General features: G+C 37.5%; 1 protein-coding gene across 3 annotated transcripts; it reads right to left on the reverse strand.

The window, feature by feature from the left end:
• Positions 1–164: 164 nt before the first annotated feature.
• Positions 165–18490, reverse strand: nlrc3 (NLR family, CARD domain containing 3). 3 transcript variants are annotated; one of them, XM_051681988.1, is made up of 19 exons: positions 18257–18490; positions 13939–14098; positions 13566–13826; positions 9490–11311; positions 9230–9316; positions 9050–9133; positions 8858–8941; positions 8295–8378; positions 8137–8220; positions 7544–7627; positions 7377–7460; positions 5555–5638; positions 5346–5429; positions 4265–4348; positions 3875–3958; positions 3693–3776; positions 2308–2391; positions 2136–2219; positions 167–1869 (listed from the first exon to the last, which is right to left on the reverse strand). In XM_051681988.1, exons 2-19 carry the CDS (start codon positions 14030–14032, stop codon positions 1779–1781), a joined length of 3447 nt encoding a protein of 1148 aa, XP_051537948.1. In that variant the 5' UTR covers positions 14033–14098; positions 18257–18490; the 3' UTR covers positions 167–1778. The 3 variants fall into 3 exon arrangements, with proteins under 3 accessions (XP_051537950.1, XP_051537949.1, XP_051537948.1); XM_051681990.1 differs by lacking the exon at positions 18257–18490 and having other exon boundaries at positions 165–1869; positions 13939–14077; XM_051681989.1 differs by lacking the exons at positions 13939–14098; positions 18257–18490 and having other exon boundaries at positions 166–1869; positions 11967–13704.
• Positions 18491–18765: the final 275 nt, after the last annotated feature.

Raw genomic sequence — 18765 nt, forward strand, 5'->3', positions numbered from 1 at the left:
CTCTAATGAGCCGTTTCTTTTGAATTTACAGCGTGAAGCATCTGCCACTTCCAATGTAGTTAAAGATACACATGACTTTTGATGTTATTAGTGGAATTTTATAAAATAATAAATTAATGAATGAAATATGTTATCACATTTCTTCTTTGTTTAGTTTTTTAATGTAATATATAGTTAGGATCAATTATTGGATTGCATTTATGCTTCTAAAAAGTATGCAAACGTCGTTTTCAAGAATTGTATTAAAGAGGTCATGACATGCAGAATTTCCTTGATCTTTTGACATATAAAAACAGAGTTCATAAAAACATACTGTAAGTTTCAGAACTCAAAACTTCCTTCTCACTGCAAAAAGAGCATTTGTTGAAGCCAAGCTGCCAAAATGACTCGTTCTCTACTTGCTCTACATTGTGATGTCACATTGTAGGGAGGCACTGCAATTCTCTTGATTAGTGGATCCTTTCTATGTAGGATCATGGGTAGTGTAGTTCTTTACCAGGAATTCCACTATTAATCTTAACTTTGAAGTTTAAGTTGAAATAACAGACTCCAACAGAGGCATAAACCACCAATTAACAACCTTGGAGCTTACGGTAGGTCTGTCTTTAAAGGTTTATAAGTTATCATAAATAATAAATTCCCCTATGGAAAAAATTAATGGGATTTTTACTTCCAGATCCAGACTGTTGTGCTCTGTTGTTACTTATAGGCTTACCATAATGGTAAGGCAAGAACATGGTTTCGAACACTTTTTTGTTTATGTAATGCCTAAAAAAATTGCATTTTGTGGGGGGCCTGGGTAGCTCAGCGAGTATTGATGCTGACTACCACACCTGGAGTCGTGAGTTCGAATCCAGGGCGTGCTGAGTTACTCCAGCCAGGTCTCCTAAGCAACCAAATTGGCCCGATTGCTACGGAGGGTAGAGTCACATGGGGTAATGTGGTTCTCGCTCTCGGTGGGACGCGTGGTGTGTTGTGCGTGGATGCCACGGAGAATAGTTTGAAGCCTCCACACGCACTATGTCTCCGCGGTAACGCGCTCAACAAGCCACGTGATAAAATGTGCGGATTGACGGTCTCAGACGTGGAGGCAACTGAGATTCGTCCTCCATCAACCAGATTGAGGCGAGTCACTACACCACCACAAGGACTTAGAGCGCATTGGGAATTGGGCATTCCAAACTGGGGAGAAAATAAAAAAACAAAAAAAACTGTATTTTAATCATGCTATATAAGTGGTGATTAGTTTTTGTTTGCAGTCAAACAGTGAGATCGATGTTGACAAAGATGATGAAGATGAGGAGGATGAGGAAGAGGAGGAAAACGAGGATTTACATGATAATGGCTAATGACAGTCTCGAGGGCTCTTCTGTCAAACCCGGATGATCAAACCGATCATTGCACCCGCAAATCCTCAAGGAGAGCGATAATGATTTTTAACATACATGCAGACACAACTGACATGCATTAAATGATTATATAATGGCGTACATACATGAATCATATGCAACTACATGGAAAAATATGCTCAAAAGGCTTCATTCATGAAACATTTCATTAATCCATTCTTACATAAATTGTCGCATAGAATTGAATAGAATTAAATCGGTAAATCGGATAAAATAAATTTAATTGCAAGTCAAATTGTTGTAATTGTCTTTAAGGTAATATCTCTGTCAGTACTGTAAAATCAAATAAACTTATATTATTACATGGAATAAATATATACATTAATTTACATTATACAATGTTTGCTTTGTTGAGAGTATGTGTGCATGCTAGATATCCACCACACACTCTGGCGCACCAGCTTTGATGGCATCAGAGACGACCTTTGCCCCTGACTCACCGATGCCATTACCCTGAAGACTGAATGAGAAATAGAAAATTTAGACAGATGCAAATCACAGACAAACCACACACAAAAAATCAATTACACCGATTAGAGATCACATCAAAATATGAAAGATATTCTCTCAAAATAAATTATAACTTTTTGGAATCACACCCTGTATGTAAATGTAAGATATTTACCACATATTCCAGACAACAAATGTTGTAACACATTGTGGTTTAACATTTCACACATAGATGGTGGTTCACACATATACCAACATACATACACACACACTGACTTAATGTAAGTGAGTTGATGGTTTCCTCTCAACGCTGTGGCAATGAAGATCGCTCCATCCATCCCCAGAGAATTCTCCTGTAGACTACAAACATGCAAACGCACTCTTATAAGACTTTATACTTTAGATTGCTCATAGATCTGTTAGAGAGGTCTGGTGTCTATAGACTTACTTGAGACTTCTCAAATTCCTGTTAATCTTCAGAGCGCTGGAAAACGCTTTCGCTCCCTCCATCCCAATGGAGTTGCCACGGAGACTATGACAAAAATTATGGAAGATTATAGAGATTATATAAAGAGCTGATTGTCAACTGCGGCAAATTATTTATTTTGTTAGTCTCAATAAGCAGGGGGCAATAAGTGCAACTAGAGCTAAAGGCAAAATACAGCTGTACACAAGGGCGTAGATTCCCCCAATAATCAAAACAAGCAAGTACAACCCCGCAATATTTATACCATGATCAATAGAAACATGTAAATGCTTAACGCTGCAACCTCCCCAATGTTCAAGACAAATCTACCCATATAAATTATATTTATAATTATTTAATAATTATATATTTAATTATTTTTATTTGGGGGCCTTTTTTTCTACAAATATAAATGATAATTGCAATAAATTTGATTGATTAATTGGCATATGATGTTATTATTTCAATGACAAATTTAATCAATTGACAGCCCTTATTTCAACTTATTCATTTTTTAAATGAAAAGTTGTTAACATGTATGTTAACAACAGTTAATGCATTTTGACAAACTATGAACATGGACTAACAGTAAACAATTGTATTATCATATTTAACCACGTTAACCAAGATTAATAAAAGCTGTAATAAAATATTGTCCATTGTTAGTTCATGAAATAGAACCTTGTTGTAAAGTGTTTCCAAAATAACATTAATGTATCGTCTAGAAGGGTGCCCAAACTTTTGCACCTTTATTTTTTTCAGTTCCATTAAATTTAGCATTTAAAGGTGCACTCAGTAATTTTTTCCTCATTAAAAAAGTTGAACCCCTAAAGACACGAGCTGTGATTTTGCAATATATGTAGAGCACATTAAAATGAAGACTCAAGTCATATCAGTAACCTTATAAAAGCTGTTTTATTCTACATGGAGAGGGTCCGCACATGTGGGCGGCCATGTTAGAATCACATGACCAGCCAAATGCCACTCGCTTAATCTCAGTAACCGTCCTGATATTTGAGACTTTTTCACTCATTGATTAAAGTAATCATGGCTGTCTGTGAATAGTAAATTTCGACAATAGCATCTGAAACTGAAAACTATTGATTTTAAATTATGCTGCATCCAAGCTACTAGGTGTCAGTGTAAGTCCAAGATGACACAAAGACAAACGTTACTGAGTGCACCTTTAACTTGGTAACTGTGTAATTAAAATTGGTATTGACTGTGCATTTAAATAAAAATATAAATTCTATATAATGTGGGTTTGATTATTTTTTACTTCAAGAGCAGTTAATTTCATTGGAGTGTCAAAGCTTTGTCATTCATCTCTATTTATTATAGATAGAACATACAGTATATTAACTTACTCTAGTGTATGAAGGGTTTCATTGACCACCAGAGCTTCAGCCAGTGCCACAGCCCCTGCTTTACCTGCAGATACACCCTGAAGACTACAAACACACACACAGATCAGAGTGTCAGACATCAACAGCCTCATACTGTGAATGGACCAAATGGCCAAAACCTAAGCGAATAGAGTCAGACTTACTAGAGGACATTGAGAGAGGAGTTTGTCTTCAGTGCACTGGCCAGTGAAATGACACCATTATCACCCAGAGTGTTCTCCTGCAGACTGATGAGGGAAATATATGAGTGAAAATAAATAATTTTACAAATACATATGCAATGACACATTTGAGCCAATACATTACAATAAAGTTGAGACATACACTCTAAAAATAAAGTTTTATTCCAATAAGAACCAAAAAGGCCTGATCCATTAGGAGAGACATTTTATGTTCCACCAAGAACTTTTGATACTCTTGTTGTTTAGTTTGTGCTGATGCTTTAAGAATCCAGAATTGACAATGATCTGTCTGTATAATGATACTCAGGAACAGCTTGATAGGTTCATAAGTCATGATGTAAATGGTCTTACTCCAGCAGCTGAATGCAGGTGTTGCTCATGAGAGACTGTGAAAGGGCTTTAGCTGCTCCAGCCTTCATAAAGTTCCACTGGAGACTGAAACAAACACATATTCACTATATTACTGAACACAACTCATAGCAATGTTTTTTTCTACAGTGGTAATGGAATTTTCTATAGCCTAACACATAGAAAGTGATTTGACCTTCTTATGAGTATTTTATTTAGCTGAAAACGTCCTCACAACACTCAAAAAAATATTTTAGCCTATTTCTAAGATTTACGCATTTCAATTTATAACAAAATGCCATCAGATTGAACTGTGCAATGTTTAACAAACATTTAACGAACCTGAAATATTTTTTTATTTATTTTTTTTATTTTTTAATTAAAGATTACTCAAATAAATTTGATGGAATTTTGTTATGAAATTGAAGTGGGTAAATCTTTTTTAAAATTTTTTTATATATTATATTTACAATTATTTAATCATTATATTTTAAATAATTTTTATTTGTGGGCCTTTCTCTGCAAATACTGATTATATGCGATTAATTGTGATTAATTGCGATTAATTGCGATTAATTAATCTGCATATGCTGTCATTCATTTGATTTAACATTTTAATACATTGACAGCCCTAATTTCAACATACACATTTTTAAAAGAAAAGTTGTTTATGTTAACATTGTTAACATATTTTTTGAGTAAAGATGGTTATCAACACATTTCACTATTTTAGTGCGGACATTTTCAAAACACACACAAACAGCAGCATTTCTTCAGTCATTTACGCGAGAGATGGTCCTGGTATGAACAATAAGCATCATTTGTTCCATTGAGAAAGTGAATTATGAACATCTGCTCAATCAGTTTGATGGACAAGATTACATCCTGTCACAGCTACAAATTCTTTCAATCTTCAAAATCTGAAAGACCATTTCTGGACTAATTCTGGACTGGTTTGTTTGTTAACAAACTGAACCAGGACTAACTGAATTCATGAGGAAGACTTAATACCTTTAGTAACACCAAGAGAAAACTATAGAAAAATGGTTTTAGTATTTTGGTGTAAAGTGTGTGTTTTACTCACTGTAATGAAGTGATCGCTCTGTTGACCCTAATGGCTTCAGCAATAGCTGTCACCCCCTCATCATGAAGAAGATTAGCTGTCAGACTTACACACACACACACATCCAATGATTTAGAATAACGGTCAATTCATTTTAACAAGGTTTGTGAAACAGACACTGCAATTTTGTGTTGAGACCATTTGACAGCAAAAAGTGTGTGTGCACTCACTCAAGTTCTCTGAGACAGGTGTTGACTTTTAAGGCTTTGGCGATATCTTTGGCACCTGCAACTCCTATGGAATTCTCCCTTAGACTGCCACAAAAAATATACAAACAAATAAGCATTATTTATTTACCAGGAGATAGACCCCTATATAAATAAGGCATAATGCCAGAATGACCAGAATCAAGTATTCCAGAAAGCCGTTGGTTAGAATATATTATATATATATGCATTGTATTCAACATACAGTGGCAAGAAAAATTATGTGAACCCTTTGGAATTAGCTGGTTTTCTGACATTAATTGGTCATAAAATATGATCTCATCTTCATCAAAGTCACAAGTATAGACAAACACAATGTAATAAAATATCATGTCTTTATTGAACACATCCCATTAAACATTCACAGTGCTGTGGAAAAAGTAAGTGAACCCTTGGATTTATTAACTGGTTGATCCTCCTTTGGCAGCAATAACCTCAACCAAACGTTTCTGTTAGCTGCAGATCAGACCTGCACAACGTTCAGAAGGAATTTTGGACCATTCTTCCTTACAGAACTGCTTCAGCTCAGCCATATTCTTAGGATGTCTGGTGTGAACAGCTCTCTTGAGGTCATTCCACAGCATCTGGGCTGGGCTCTGACTGGGCCACTCCAAAAGATGGATTTTCTTTTTCTGAAGTCATTCTGTTGTGGATTTACTTCGATGTTTAGGGTCATTGTCCTGCTGCATCACCCAACTTCTACTGAGCTTCACCTGGCGCACAGCCACCCTGACATTATCACGTAGTCCTGATAAACTTGGGAATTCATTTTTCCCTCGATGATGGTAAGCAGTCCAGGCCCTGAAGCAGCAAAGCAGCCCCAAATCATGATGCTCCCTCCACCGTACTTCACTGTTGGGATGATGTTTTCATGTTGGTATGTGGTGCCCTCTTTACGTCAAACGTAGTGCTGCGTGTTCTTCCCAAACAATTCAACCTAAGTTTCATCAGTCCACAAAACATTTTCCCAGTAGCGTTGAGGAGTGTCAAGGTGGTATTTGGCAAACTTCAGGCAAGCAGCAATGTTTTTGTTGGAAAGCAGCGGTTTCCTTCGGCAGGACACCATGCCCGTTTCATGTTTTCTGTATAGTAGACTCATGAACAGAGATGTTAACAAGTTCCAATGATTCCTTCAAGTCTTTATATGTCACTCTTGGGTTCTTTTTCACCTCACTGAGTATTCAGCGGTGTGCCCTTTGAGTCATCTTGGCTGGACGGCCACTTCTAGTGAGAGTAGCTACAGTACTAAATTATCTCCATTTATAGACAATTTGTCTAACTGTGGACAGATGAATATCTAAGCTCTTTGAGATAACTTTGTAACCCTTTCCAGCTTTTATGCAAAGCAACCATTCTTGATCATAGATCTCTTTTTTGCGCCACGTCAGCAGATACTTCTTGTAAATAGAAAAACTCAAAATGTTTGAGTGCTTTTTATAAGTCAAAGTAGCTCTAACCCACACCTCCAATCTCGTTTCATTAATTGGATCCCAGGTCTGCCAACACCGGACTCCAATTAGCTTTTGTTGACGTCATTACCCTCGGGGATCACATACTTTTTCCAACCTACACTTTGAATGTTTGAATAAAGTATTCAATATGTAGAAGAATATTACAATAATGTGTGTGTTATTAGTTAAAACAGATTGTGTTTGTTCATTTTTGTAACTTAGATGAAGGTCAAACCAGATTTGAAGACAAATTTATAGAAATGCAGGTCATTTCAAAGGGTTCACATACTTTTTATTGCCACTGTAAATAACACAGCCCACATTTATTGACATACTTCAGAATGCTGAGTCCTCGGTTTGATTGAAGAGCGTGTGAGAGAGTTTTAATTCCTCTGTCGCTAACAGAGTTACTTTGAAGACTGAAATACAGACACAGAGCAGAAGATCACTAACATTCAAATTCTTACTCTGGAGTGGATTGCTTTAAATGAAACTGTTTTACCTGAGTGTGTGGACTGTGTGGTTGTCCATAAGAGCTTGAGCCAGAGCCACTGTCCCCAAATCACCTAAATGATTGCTGGAAACACTGTAAACACACACACAAATTCAAAGAACAACCATTATGGCACCACATTAAAGGTTGATGTTTAATAGAAAATTTGAAAGCCATACATTATTTGAAAAAAATAATTCTTAGCATTATTAGAAAATTTATTAGAAATGTATTAGGAAATAAATCTTACTCAATATTTTGTCTTTTTTTCTAACATCCTAAAAACAAGACATATTTACTTCTATATTAGAAGAAAAATGTTAAGATGTTAAAACTTACTTTCAGAGAAATCTAACAAAAACTTGTAGTGTTGTTTATGCTTAAAAACTAAAATAATAATAATAATAAAGCCTTACCCCATTTGCAATTAGTTTTTCTTTTTTTAAGCATACATCTTACAATTTTTTGCTAGATTTCTCTAAAAAAAAAAAAAAAAATGTTTTGATATCTTTTCTGGAAAACAAGACTAAAATTCTGACTATACATTGCTGTATATAGTCAGCATAAACCTTTCTATATGCACACAAACACACTGCTCTTACTTTAGGTCCTGTAGAGTCTGATTCTTCCTGAGCGCATCTGCGATTTTTTTCACTCCGTCTGGTCCAATGTTGTTCTTCTGAATGCTGAAATGCATGAAGATTCATGTTTATGATGGTTCAGTTAAAGTACTCTACCACACATTTAAACACAGACTCACTTCAATGTGGTGAGCTTTCGGTTTGACTGAAGAACCTCGGCCAGCGCACGGGCACCATCATCCTCAATTTGATTACTCTGCAGACTACACACAAACATATGCTGTACATATAATGTAACACACAAGCAGCACATACAATATAAACAGGACATAAAATAATGTATTGATTAAATGAAGACTTTTTTATTTTTTCACTTTTTTCTTTATAAATTATTTATCATTCATTTTCTAATTTTGATTACTAAAGTATTTTATATTAAAATATTTAATATTAATAATTTTTATTATTATTTTCACTTTTCTTTATCAATTATTTATCATCAGTTTAAATGGAAAATGATCTTTAATTCTATTTAAAAATATTTTTTATTAACATATCTATTATTATTATTATTATTATGCAACTATTTTTGCAATAAAACATTTATTTTATTAACTTTTTATAAATATTATATTTTTATATGTTTTATCTTCATTTTTATTTTTCATATATTTTTTGTTATTTTATATTTATTAATTAGCTTTGACATTCTGTAAATTACATCTTGTTTACTGGAACTCACTTGACTGAGACAAGGACCTGGTTCATTTTTAGGGCCTCGCACAATGTCTTTGCTCCCTTGGCACCGATGTTGTTACCACGGAGACTAACAGAAAAGATATACATTCTGTTAAAGACTCACAATTTTCCTTGAATACAAATTCCAAAAACTCGTACAAAGTTAATGGTAATAAAAAAAAAAAAAGTGACTGACTCGAGAGCTGTGAGGGTTCGGTTGACTAGAAGAGCTCGACTGAGTGGTTTGACGCCTTTACTGCTTATTGAGTTATCAGCTAGACTAGAAAGAGAGAGAGAGAAAGAATGTTAAATGTGCTTAAATGTAATTAAACAGGTGTGTGTGTGTATGTAAGTATGTGTGTGTGTGTGTGTGTACCTGAGGGTCTGAATATGACACTCCTTGGCACTCAGCAAACTTCCCAACAATTCCATTGCACCTTCCTTAAATTCATTGTTTTCCATTCTGCAAATCACACACACACAGTAAATGTATCATTTGTTGCACTAGCTTTTCTTAGTTTGTGTTTACTTTTTCAGAAACTGTGTGTATAACCTAATACAATGTTTTATTATATAAAAATTGTTGTATATTTTTAGGGATTTCTGTTAAAGAATGTGTTAGAATGTGTGTTTTACCTTAGCTTACTACAGTACAGGAGCTGTGGGAGAAGACTTTTCAAGGAGGAGGAGTCTAGGCAATTGGACAGTTGCACCTCATCAGTACATGCATCTGATACCTGCAACAAGTATGCTAGCACAGAACAAACTCCACCTTTTAACTTTCCCCGCAGGCTGCAGTTAATTAGATCCTCCTCCACTGACCTTAGCCACTCCCCCTGCTGCAACTCTGCCAGACACGTAACCATGGTGACACTGCGCATACTGACGGCGTCGCCTCCTGACCCGGTCACTGCATTCTGAAGCAAGCTTGTCGCCATGGTGCGCTGGGTCACCTGCTCCTCGCGTCCAACACCCAGCGGACCACCCATCAAAGCACTTGTTGTTGGCGACAACAGTCCTGACAGAAATCGCATGAAAAGGTCGAGGTTGCCTTGGGCGGAGACGTCTGACTGGTTGGTTTTCTGCAGCGCAGCACGGTAGTGGCTATTGAAACCAATACGTGGCCATGAGACGCCACTTTCCGAGAACAGATCGAACATTCCACGCCTCGAAGAAACGTAGTAAAACAGCGCTCCCAGGAATTCCTGCACGGAAGTGTGCATGAACTGCCACGCGACGTTATCAGACAACCAGCTTCGCTTACGCCGGAGAATTCGGTAGCCAAGAGTCCCTACCTGAGGTGGTGCATCAAACCCGTAAGTTCGCAATTCAGTCTCGCTGAACGTATGCCGTCGACGTAACACACTATAGAATGCCAAACGACCCAACGTGCTCAGTGGCTTTCTGATAATGCCACTGGATCCCGAATCAGGTCTGGAGAAGTGTGGCCAACAGAAGTGGGCGTAGACCTCTGTTAGGGTCCTAGGAAGGAAAGTTGCATCTGTTTCCCCCTTCTGAAGGCGAGACAGTGTTGTTACGATAATATGGCAGACAGCGGGCACGGTACACAAAATGAGCAATGGTTTCTGGGAATTCAGGTATGTCCACACCTGGGAGGAGACATCATCGGGTATGTAGGTGTGAGAATCGCTAAGACTTGATGTTCTTGACTTTGAGTTCTCTTCCGGTAAAGAGTACACATCCAGTGTGTTAGTAATACAATGATTAACGTAATCCTTTATTTGCGTTTGTGATAGAGGCGAGACTTCCGTTACACGATCAACCAGTCCTGCCGGCACTTTCGCCCCAATGCCAGGCCTTGACAAAAGCCAAAGCGTCGCCCCTGGCAAGAGGTTACCACGAACGATATTTGTAATGAGGTCCGAGATGGGAATTTCCCGCCGAGGGTCGCTAGTGGGCGGTGCATCTGCGAAATCAAGAGGCTGACGGAATTCTTCCAATCCGTCAAAGATGAGTAGCACTTTGCAGGCTTCGTTAAAAACAATTACATCCACGTTATCATACGGAATAAACAATCGCAGCAAACGCTCAACCGATAAGCGATCGAAACTGCTCAACTCCCAGCAAGCGATAGGGATTACGAGACTCAGGTCTGGATAGATCTGCCCGCCGCTCCAGATGCGGACAAAACGGCGGACCAATCGGCTCTTCCCGCTACCAGCCACGCCCACTGTCAATGTCACTCGTGGGGCGGTGCTAACCCTCGTCAAAGGTGCAATTAGTTTGTCCAATCCCAGCGCTCGACCGTGAAGAGGTCCCGCCCCTCTGTTTACAGACACTTGTACGAGGTCATGCTCTCGTTGTTGTAGGTCAGAAACACTCTCTATGAGTAGGAGCGTAGAGCTATATGAGTTACTAATGCCTTGGTACGAAGAATTTTCGTTTTCTTCTTTAAGTCGCTGAAGGAGCGCATCTTTATGCTGATGAACCACAGAGTCTGTGGGGAAAAATAGAGGGGGAATTACTATTGGAAATGACGAACACATTAACGCTGATATATAAACACTCACACACTCAAGGTGTGTTCACACGGACAGCGAATAAATCGCTTATGGTCGCCAAGTAGATGTACAACATACCTTTTAAATTCTAATTTAATTCTTGAGAAACAGAATGCAGAATTTTAATTTAGTTTTGAATTTAAGTCGAATTAGAAATAGAATGAGATTAAAAGAAATGTTGCAAATGAACAATAGTTTTAGTACCAATATAGAAAATACTTTTACACAATTAAAAGACTATTACGTTTTTCCGATACATAAAAAATGTACTATTAGTTAAATTGTGTGGTTACACGTCAATATATTATATCAAAATATTAAATAGTCAATTGATTCAAATTGTATATAATTTTTATAAAGTTATCAAAAATACGTATTTAGTAAATTCCTCTTCTTGTCATTCAAATTCCAATTCAACATCTTGTGGAGTCTGGACAAATAAATTTAAATCCAACTTATGAATTTAAAGCCAATTCTTAAAGCTAAGTGTGTACTTTCTGTGCCACTGGAGTCACAGAATTGAACAGCAAAAATAATCATCGTTTTCAAATAGCTTTCCGAAAATGCCCCAAAGTCCCGATCCCAACTTACGCCATTGGTTCAGTGTTGTTGTGCCAGGCTGGACGGGTCTCTCAAAACAAACATAGGAATTTTTACAGTGCCACAGAAGCCACTTTTCCACCATCAGAAAGGTTCTGAGAAGAGTACGGAAAGGTTATTGTAGCATTTCCACTTGAGCTCGGTTCGGCACGGCACGATTATAAACCGTTCTCGGCACGGATAGCTAACCATACTCAAACATTCTCAAACGTGCTGGTGGAATGGCTTTAGTACGTGGTGACTCACAACTGTCAGTGCTTTAATTGTTTTTAGCTTGCCAAGTTGGTTAATATTTGGCTGAAGTTAATAAAATTAATAAAAAATAGTGTATGTTTAGAGTATTGGCCCGGAACGGTACGGTTTTGCGATGAGAACTGTTTGGCCCGATGGTGGAAAAGCGGCTAGAGACTCAGTGTTTACAGTTTTCGAGAAAACTTACCTTAAAATGTCTTACTTATAGCTGTCTTTACATATATAGCTCAGAAAGGTGAAACTATTTCTGCACCAATAAAGTTACACACTTCAGTTTTAACTTCTGAACTTCGTTCAACCTTGTTATTCAACTATATCAAGAAGCGGAACACATGAGCTCCATGGTCTTCATGCTGATTGGTAGTTACTGCTCATTTGCATAAATCTGAACTTTGTGATTCTTTTGAAAATGTTTCAAACTGTGGTATAAGGCAACAAAATAAACTGCAAAGGCACATTCCTGAGAATGAAAGTTTATATTTGATACAGTATATGACTTGTTTATTTAAGTGCTATGTGAAATACTTTTATATTCATATATTTTTGTTTCTCCCCAATTTGGAATGCCCAATTCCCAATGCACTCTAAGTTCTCGTGGTGGCATAGTGACTCGCCTCAATCTGGGTGGTGGAGGACAAATCTCACTTGCCTCCATGTCTGAGACCATCAACCCATGCATCTTATCACGTGGCTTGTTGAGTGCGTTACCGCAGAGACATAGCACGTGTGGAGGCTTCACGCCATCAACTGCAGCATCCATGCACAACTCACCATGTGCCCCACTGAGAGCGAACATTATAACGACCACGAGGAGGTTACCCCATGTGACTCTACCCTCCCTAGCAACCGGGCCAATTTGGTTGCTTAGGAGAGCTGGCTGGAGTCACTCAACACACCCTGGATTCGAACTCGTGACTCCAGGGCTGATAGCCAGCATCTTTACTCACTGAGCTACCCAGGCCCCCTTTTATATTCATATTAATATCTCTACCACATTACCTCTAGGTAGCGCTTAGTTGCGATATAGATATTTTCTGGCTTTATTTTGTTATATAATGTAACATAGATGCAAAAGTTATGGTGTTCTATGAAAAGATGGTGTTCAGATTCTAAGCTTTCACAGGATACCACATACGCCTGGCTTATATAACTGGTGACTTTAACGTTTTAAGCGTAAACTTACTTCGCAATATAGTGCCCCTCCTCTGGACCCACCGGCGGGATCGTAGTGTTTAAGGGGTTTTAATTTAGTTGCACTGGCAACTGCCACTGTCACTTTTGTCACTCTCATTAAAAACAAATTACTTCCAGTCACTTTGCCAATGTGCTATTACATACCATGTACAGTTATGAGGTTATACTCGATAGGGTGAGAATTTTTAAGGTATGCCTGAAGGGTGGCGCCTTGTGGATCTGTGACAGACAGGAACTCGACCAATGAATGCACTTTATCCTTCAAAGAGCCCATTTCCTGGATAAGCCCTTCCTCTTGTGCGCTGAGTTTGTCTGTTTTTCTCATGTGATGGACCACATTCACTAAGATGGATGTAGACAAAAAACGTTGCAGCAACGTCTTGTGCTTGTATAACCAACTGGGATCTAGAAGTAAACATATGTACACAAACACACACATTTAAAATAAAGACTGCATAAACTTTTAGGAGTGCAAAATTATGCAAATGCAATGTGTTTGGTGGACGCTTATCGGTACCCTCCATCCTTTTGTTAGTCTCTTGTTTTTTTGCATTGGACTTCAGATCCAGGTAGCGGCACTCCTGCCATGGAATTTGAGAGTGTCTATCCATCCCAGAATGTGCTGGGAAAGTGTGTCCAGGTGTCCTCAGCGCAATTCAGTCACTGGATTCATTTTCCTGTAACAGGTCGGCATCAAAAGGATATCAAAAGTCAGATTAACCACATTTTGTGAATTAGGGTTTTCTAGGCAGACAGATAATACTGTCTTGTTTTATGTCAGCATTGTGTTTCGGTAACACTTTATAATGTACTTAAAAGTAATTCATTAAAAGTCAGTAACTAATCTGAGTACAAGAATTTAAAATAAAATGTGTTCCACTACTTTTTAACTTAAAAGTAATTAGATTACGTAATTTATTACTTTGTAATCGGATACACACTACACTGTTTATAATAATATATAAATATCTATTATAATATTAGATAAAGGTGCTGTATACAAAAAATTGTCTCCCTGAAAGATATTCATGAAATAAGTGTCCTGAGATATCTCACCGGTCTCTGTGACAACTCTAGACTCTGTAAACAGCAAACAAAAATCTGTCCGTGGTCTGCGTACAATGACGCTTTCTGTCTGTCAATCATTTTGCACAATTATTGGATAAGGGTATAGCTGCAGGCATAGCCCCAAAAGGGGCGTGAGCTCCAAATCGCTTTTAAAGATATAGGGAGCCCCTAACCTAACCCTTTCCCCAACGATTTTGGAGTTGGCACAACCACCTTTTGGAGTAACCCTGCCCCCTTTTGGACATACCCCGCCCTATTTTGGAGATTCCGCCCCCATTTGGAGGTCTATGGCCTGCAGCTATACCTACTTGAATTTTTTTGACAATTTTATGCCATGTTGCTCATAACCGTTGTCAGTTGAGGGCGCTATTTTACTATTGTTGTTTTTGACAACTGTTTCTGCTCCTATTGGTCTCAATAAAGCTCATCTGGTATCTCTGGAGTGCAGAGTTTGTAAAAAAAAAAAAAAAAAAAAAAAAAAAGCGTGGCTAATCCAATAGCTCAATTTGTGGAAATTCTAGAACGGCTAAAATCGCTTACAGCACCTTTAACATTAGTTAACTGCATTAGTAAACATGAACTAACAATGAACAATACTTTTACAGCATTTATTAATCTTGGTCAGTGTTAATTTCAAAATATACTAATACACATTTTAATTAAAAGTTGTATACATTAACATTTGCTAATATATTAACGTGAATTAATGTTAACTAACAATTAACAATTGTATTTTTATTAATTAACATCGATTAAGATTAATACATTCTGTAAATAATATTGTTTATTGTTAACTCATGATGTCCCATGCATTTCCCAATGCTAACAAATAAAACCTTATAGTAAAGTGTTACATGTGTTTCTTTAAAGTAGGAATTATGCTTTAAAAATCTTCATAGCATTGATTTTTAAAGTATAATTGACATTTTGCAGGGACCCCTAAATAAGACATTTATATAAAAATATTAATTTAATTAAAATTTAGAATTAATTTGTTATATTTTGCATTGTACTTCTATATATACAGTCATGTGAAAAAGAAAGTACACCCTCCTTGAATTCTATGGTTTTACGTATCAGGACATAACAAAAATCATCTGGTCTTTAGCAGGTCTTAAAATTAGGTAAATACAACCTCAGATGAACAACAACACATGACATATTACACCGTGTCATGATTTATTTAACATAAATAAAGCAAAATGGAGAATCCATGTGTGAAAAACTAAGTACACCCTTACTGCTTCCATAGGAATTAAGAGGCTAAGAAGTAGCCAGGTGCTGCTAATCAAATGCCCTTGATTAATTGATCATCAGCGAGTGTGACCACCTCTAAAAAAGCCAAAGTTTTAACAGTTTGCTGGTCTGGAGCATTTAGGTGTGTGTTAATACAATGCCAAGGAGGAAAGACATCAGCAATGATCTTAGAGAAGCAATTGTTGCTGCCCATCAATCTGGGAAGGTTTATAAGGCCATTTCCAAACAATTTAAAGTCCATCATTCTACAGTGAGAAAGATTATTCACAAGTGGAAAACATTCAAGACAGTTGCCAATCTTCCCAGGAGTGGACGTCCCAGCAAATTCACCCCAAGGTCAGACCGTACAATGCTCAGAGAAATTGCAAAAAACCCAAGAGTTGCATCTCAGACTCTACAGGCCTCAGTTAGCATGTTAAATATTAAAGTTCATGACCGTACAATTAGAAAAAGACTGAAGTATGGTTTGTTTGGAAAGGTTGCCAGGAGAAAGCCTCTTCTCTCTAAAAAGAACATGGCAGCACGGCTTAGGTTTGTGAAGTTGCATCTGAACAAACCACAAGACTTCTGGAACAATGTCTTTTGGACAGACGAGACCAAAGTGGAGATGTTTGGCCATAATGCACACAGCACCACGTTTGGTGAAAACCAAACACAGCATATCACCACAAACACCTTATACCAACTGTCAAGCACGGTGGTGGAGGGGTGATGATTTGGGCTTGTTTTGCAGCCACAGGACCTGGGCACCTTGCAGTCATTGAGTTGACCATGAACTCCTCTGTATACCAAAGTATTCTAGAGTCAAATGTAAGGCCATCTGTCTGACAGCTAAAGCGTGGCTGAAATTGGGTCACGCAACAGCACAATGATCCCAAGCACACCAGCAAATCTACAACAGAATGGCTGAAAAAGACAAGAATCAAGGTGTTGCAATGGCCCAGTCAAAGTCCAGACCTCAACCCGATTGAAATGCTGTGGCGGGACCTTAAGAGAGCTGTGCATAAACAAATGCCCGCAAACCTCAATGAACTGAAGCAACGTTGTAAAGAAGAGTGGGCCGAAATTCCTCCACAACGATGTGAGAGACTGATAAAGTCATACAGAAAACGATTATTTGAAGTTATTGCTGCTAAAGGTGTTTCTACAAGCTATTGAATCATAAGGTGTACTTAGTTTTTCACACATGGCTTTTCCGTTTTGGCTTTATTTTTGTTAAATAAATCATGACACGGTGTAATATGTCATATGCTGTTGTTCATCTGAGGTTGTGTTTACCTAATTTTAAGACCTGCTAAGGACTAGATGATTTTTATTATGTCTTGATCCGTAAAACCATAGAATTCAAAGAGGGTGTACTTTATTTTTCCCATGACTGTAATGTAATATTATTTAATTAATAATAAGACATAAGCCTGATATCCCAGCCTGACCAGCTGAAAAGTGTCCCAATTTTTTGGGCTAGTCTGGCTAGGCTGGGAGACTGGTTTAAGGCTGGTTTAAGCAGGTTTTTATCAGCGACGTAAATGAAAGCTTAAAAGAGTAAAAAGGGGAGAATAAATAAAAATAAAAATCCAATGTTTTTGCATAAAATATTTCAAGACAAGTCATTGATTTGTCTCTTATCACACATTTCCCTGTACACTTTGTATGCAGTTGGTTTTCGCTCTAATATGGAAGGATGCCAGCGCACATCAGTTCAGTGGAAACAGATTAGACCACACAGTCTGAGACTCACGACATCATTGAACCTCATAACCCACATACACCAACAAACACCGTGTTACCATGGCAGAAACATGACAGCTGTAACAAACAGCTGTACATAAATGTCTGATAACAAAAATATATAATTTCTATCCCTGACAAGTGCAGTCTCCATCCTATGATGGGCCTAAAACCTGACCGAAGCTCTTCGTAAATACAGTTTCTCTGCTAAATAAATAGCACATTTGGGAAGATACCGCTTTTTTAATATTTTTGGCATAAATGGGAGACATGAGATGGATTTTTAATTAACCAATTCACCATTTTGATAACTGCCAGCTTGGAAGTTCCTGGGACAATTCCTAAAGATTAAGGATGAGTTTGAAGAAGTTCCTACAGGAAACTACAGGAAACTCATTTTTCAGTAGTTTAGTGGATATAGGGTCTAACATACATGTTGTTTATTATGATGGTCTAACAATGAATAAAAAACCACTTGATTAAAGCACAACAGGGACGTACCAAAAACAGTACTACTTTGGTACAAGTATTATACTAAAAATTAAAATTCCCAATCAAATTTTATGTAGAAAACATATTTGAAATTACTTTTTAAAATACTTAAGTTAGAAAACAATTTGCACAGTACAAGCACATTCACTAGTGGTCTCAGACTTTTGGACCCCACTGTATATTATATACAATAAGACACATGTATATAGTTACTATTATTATTTGTGACGTTCAGACAGACAGCACAGGACAGCTGATAAGGAAACCAAACACACACAGAGATCACTTACAGTTGATTCTGTTCCTTTTAGCAGGGCTCGTTGGTCTTTAGAGTTGAATTGTCCAATCACAGGACCAGGACCATGCATGTATGAAGAGCAACTTCTCGACTGCAGGAAGTTATACTGCCGTTCAATCGCTTCAGCTACTCTGTACCCTCTTTCTCACAGACTCCATCCTCTGTTCTACACTTTCTCTGTTTGAGTGTCTCTGACACGCTCTGTCTTTCCCTCTCTTTCTATCCTTCCTGTTGCACCTCCGTCTCTTCCTGTGCAGCAGGCCACATATGCACTTTTGACATGTAGCATCGTCTCTGACATGCTGTCACTTAAGTGCACAAAACCACACACACATGCACGAACATACACATGTTTGCTTTACATAAAGCTTTGGACTGTGCAGATGTGTAGTCAAACACAAGTATGTACAGACAAAAGTGTTTACAGTTGTGTGGAATTAATAAAATGGACACACTAAAGGAAAGATATATTGCAATATATGCAAACCAGGTAAATAAGAC

This window comes from Myxocyprinus asiaticus, chromosome 41 (genome assembly GCF_019703515.2).
Source record: "Myxocyprinus asiaticus isolate MX2 ecotype Aquarium Trade chromosome 41, UBuf_Myxa_2, whole genome shotgun sequence".
Lineage (NCBI taxonomy): Eukaryota > Metazoa > Chordata > Actinopteri > Cypriniformes > Catostomidae > Myxocyprinus > Myxocyprinus asiaticus.

Coding starts and splice junctions, on each gene's coding strand:
- nlrc3 (XM_051681990.1), bottom strand. CDS start 14,032: ATGGATAGACACTCTCAAATTCCATGGCAGGAGTGCCGCTACCTGGAT. Junction 13,827..13,938: donor GACTAACAAAAGGATGGAGG/GTACCGATAAGC, acceptor GTTTACTTCTAG/ATCCCAGTTGGTTATACAAG. Junction 2,220..2,307: donor AGGAATTTGAGAAGTCTCAA/GTAAGTCTATAG, acceptor GCATGTTTGTAG/TCTACAGGAGAATTCTCTGG.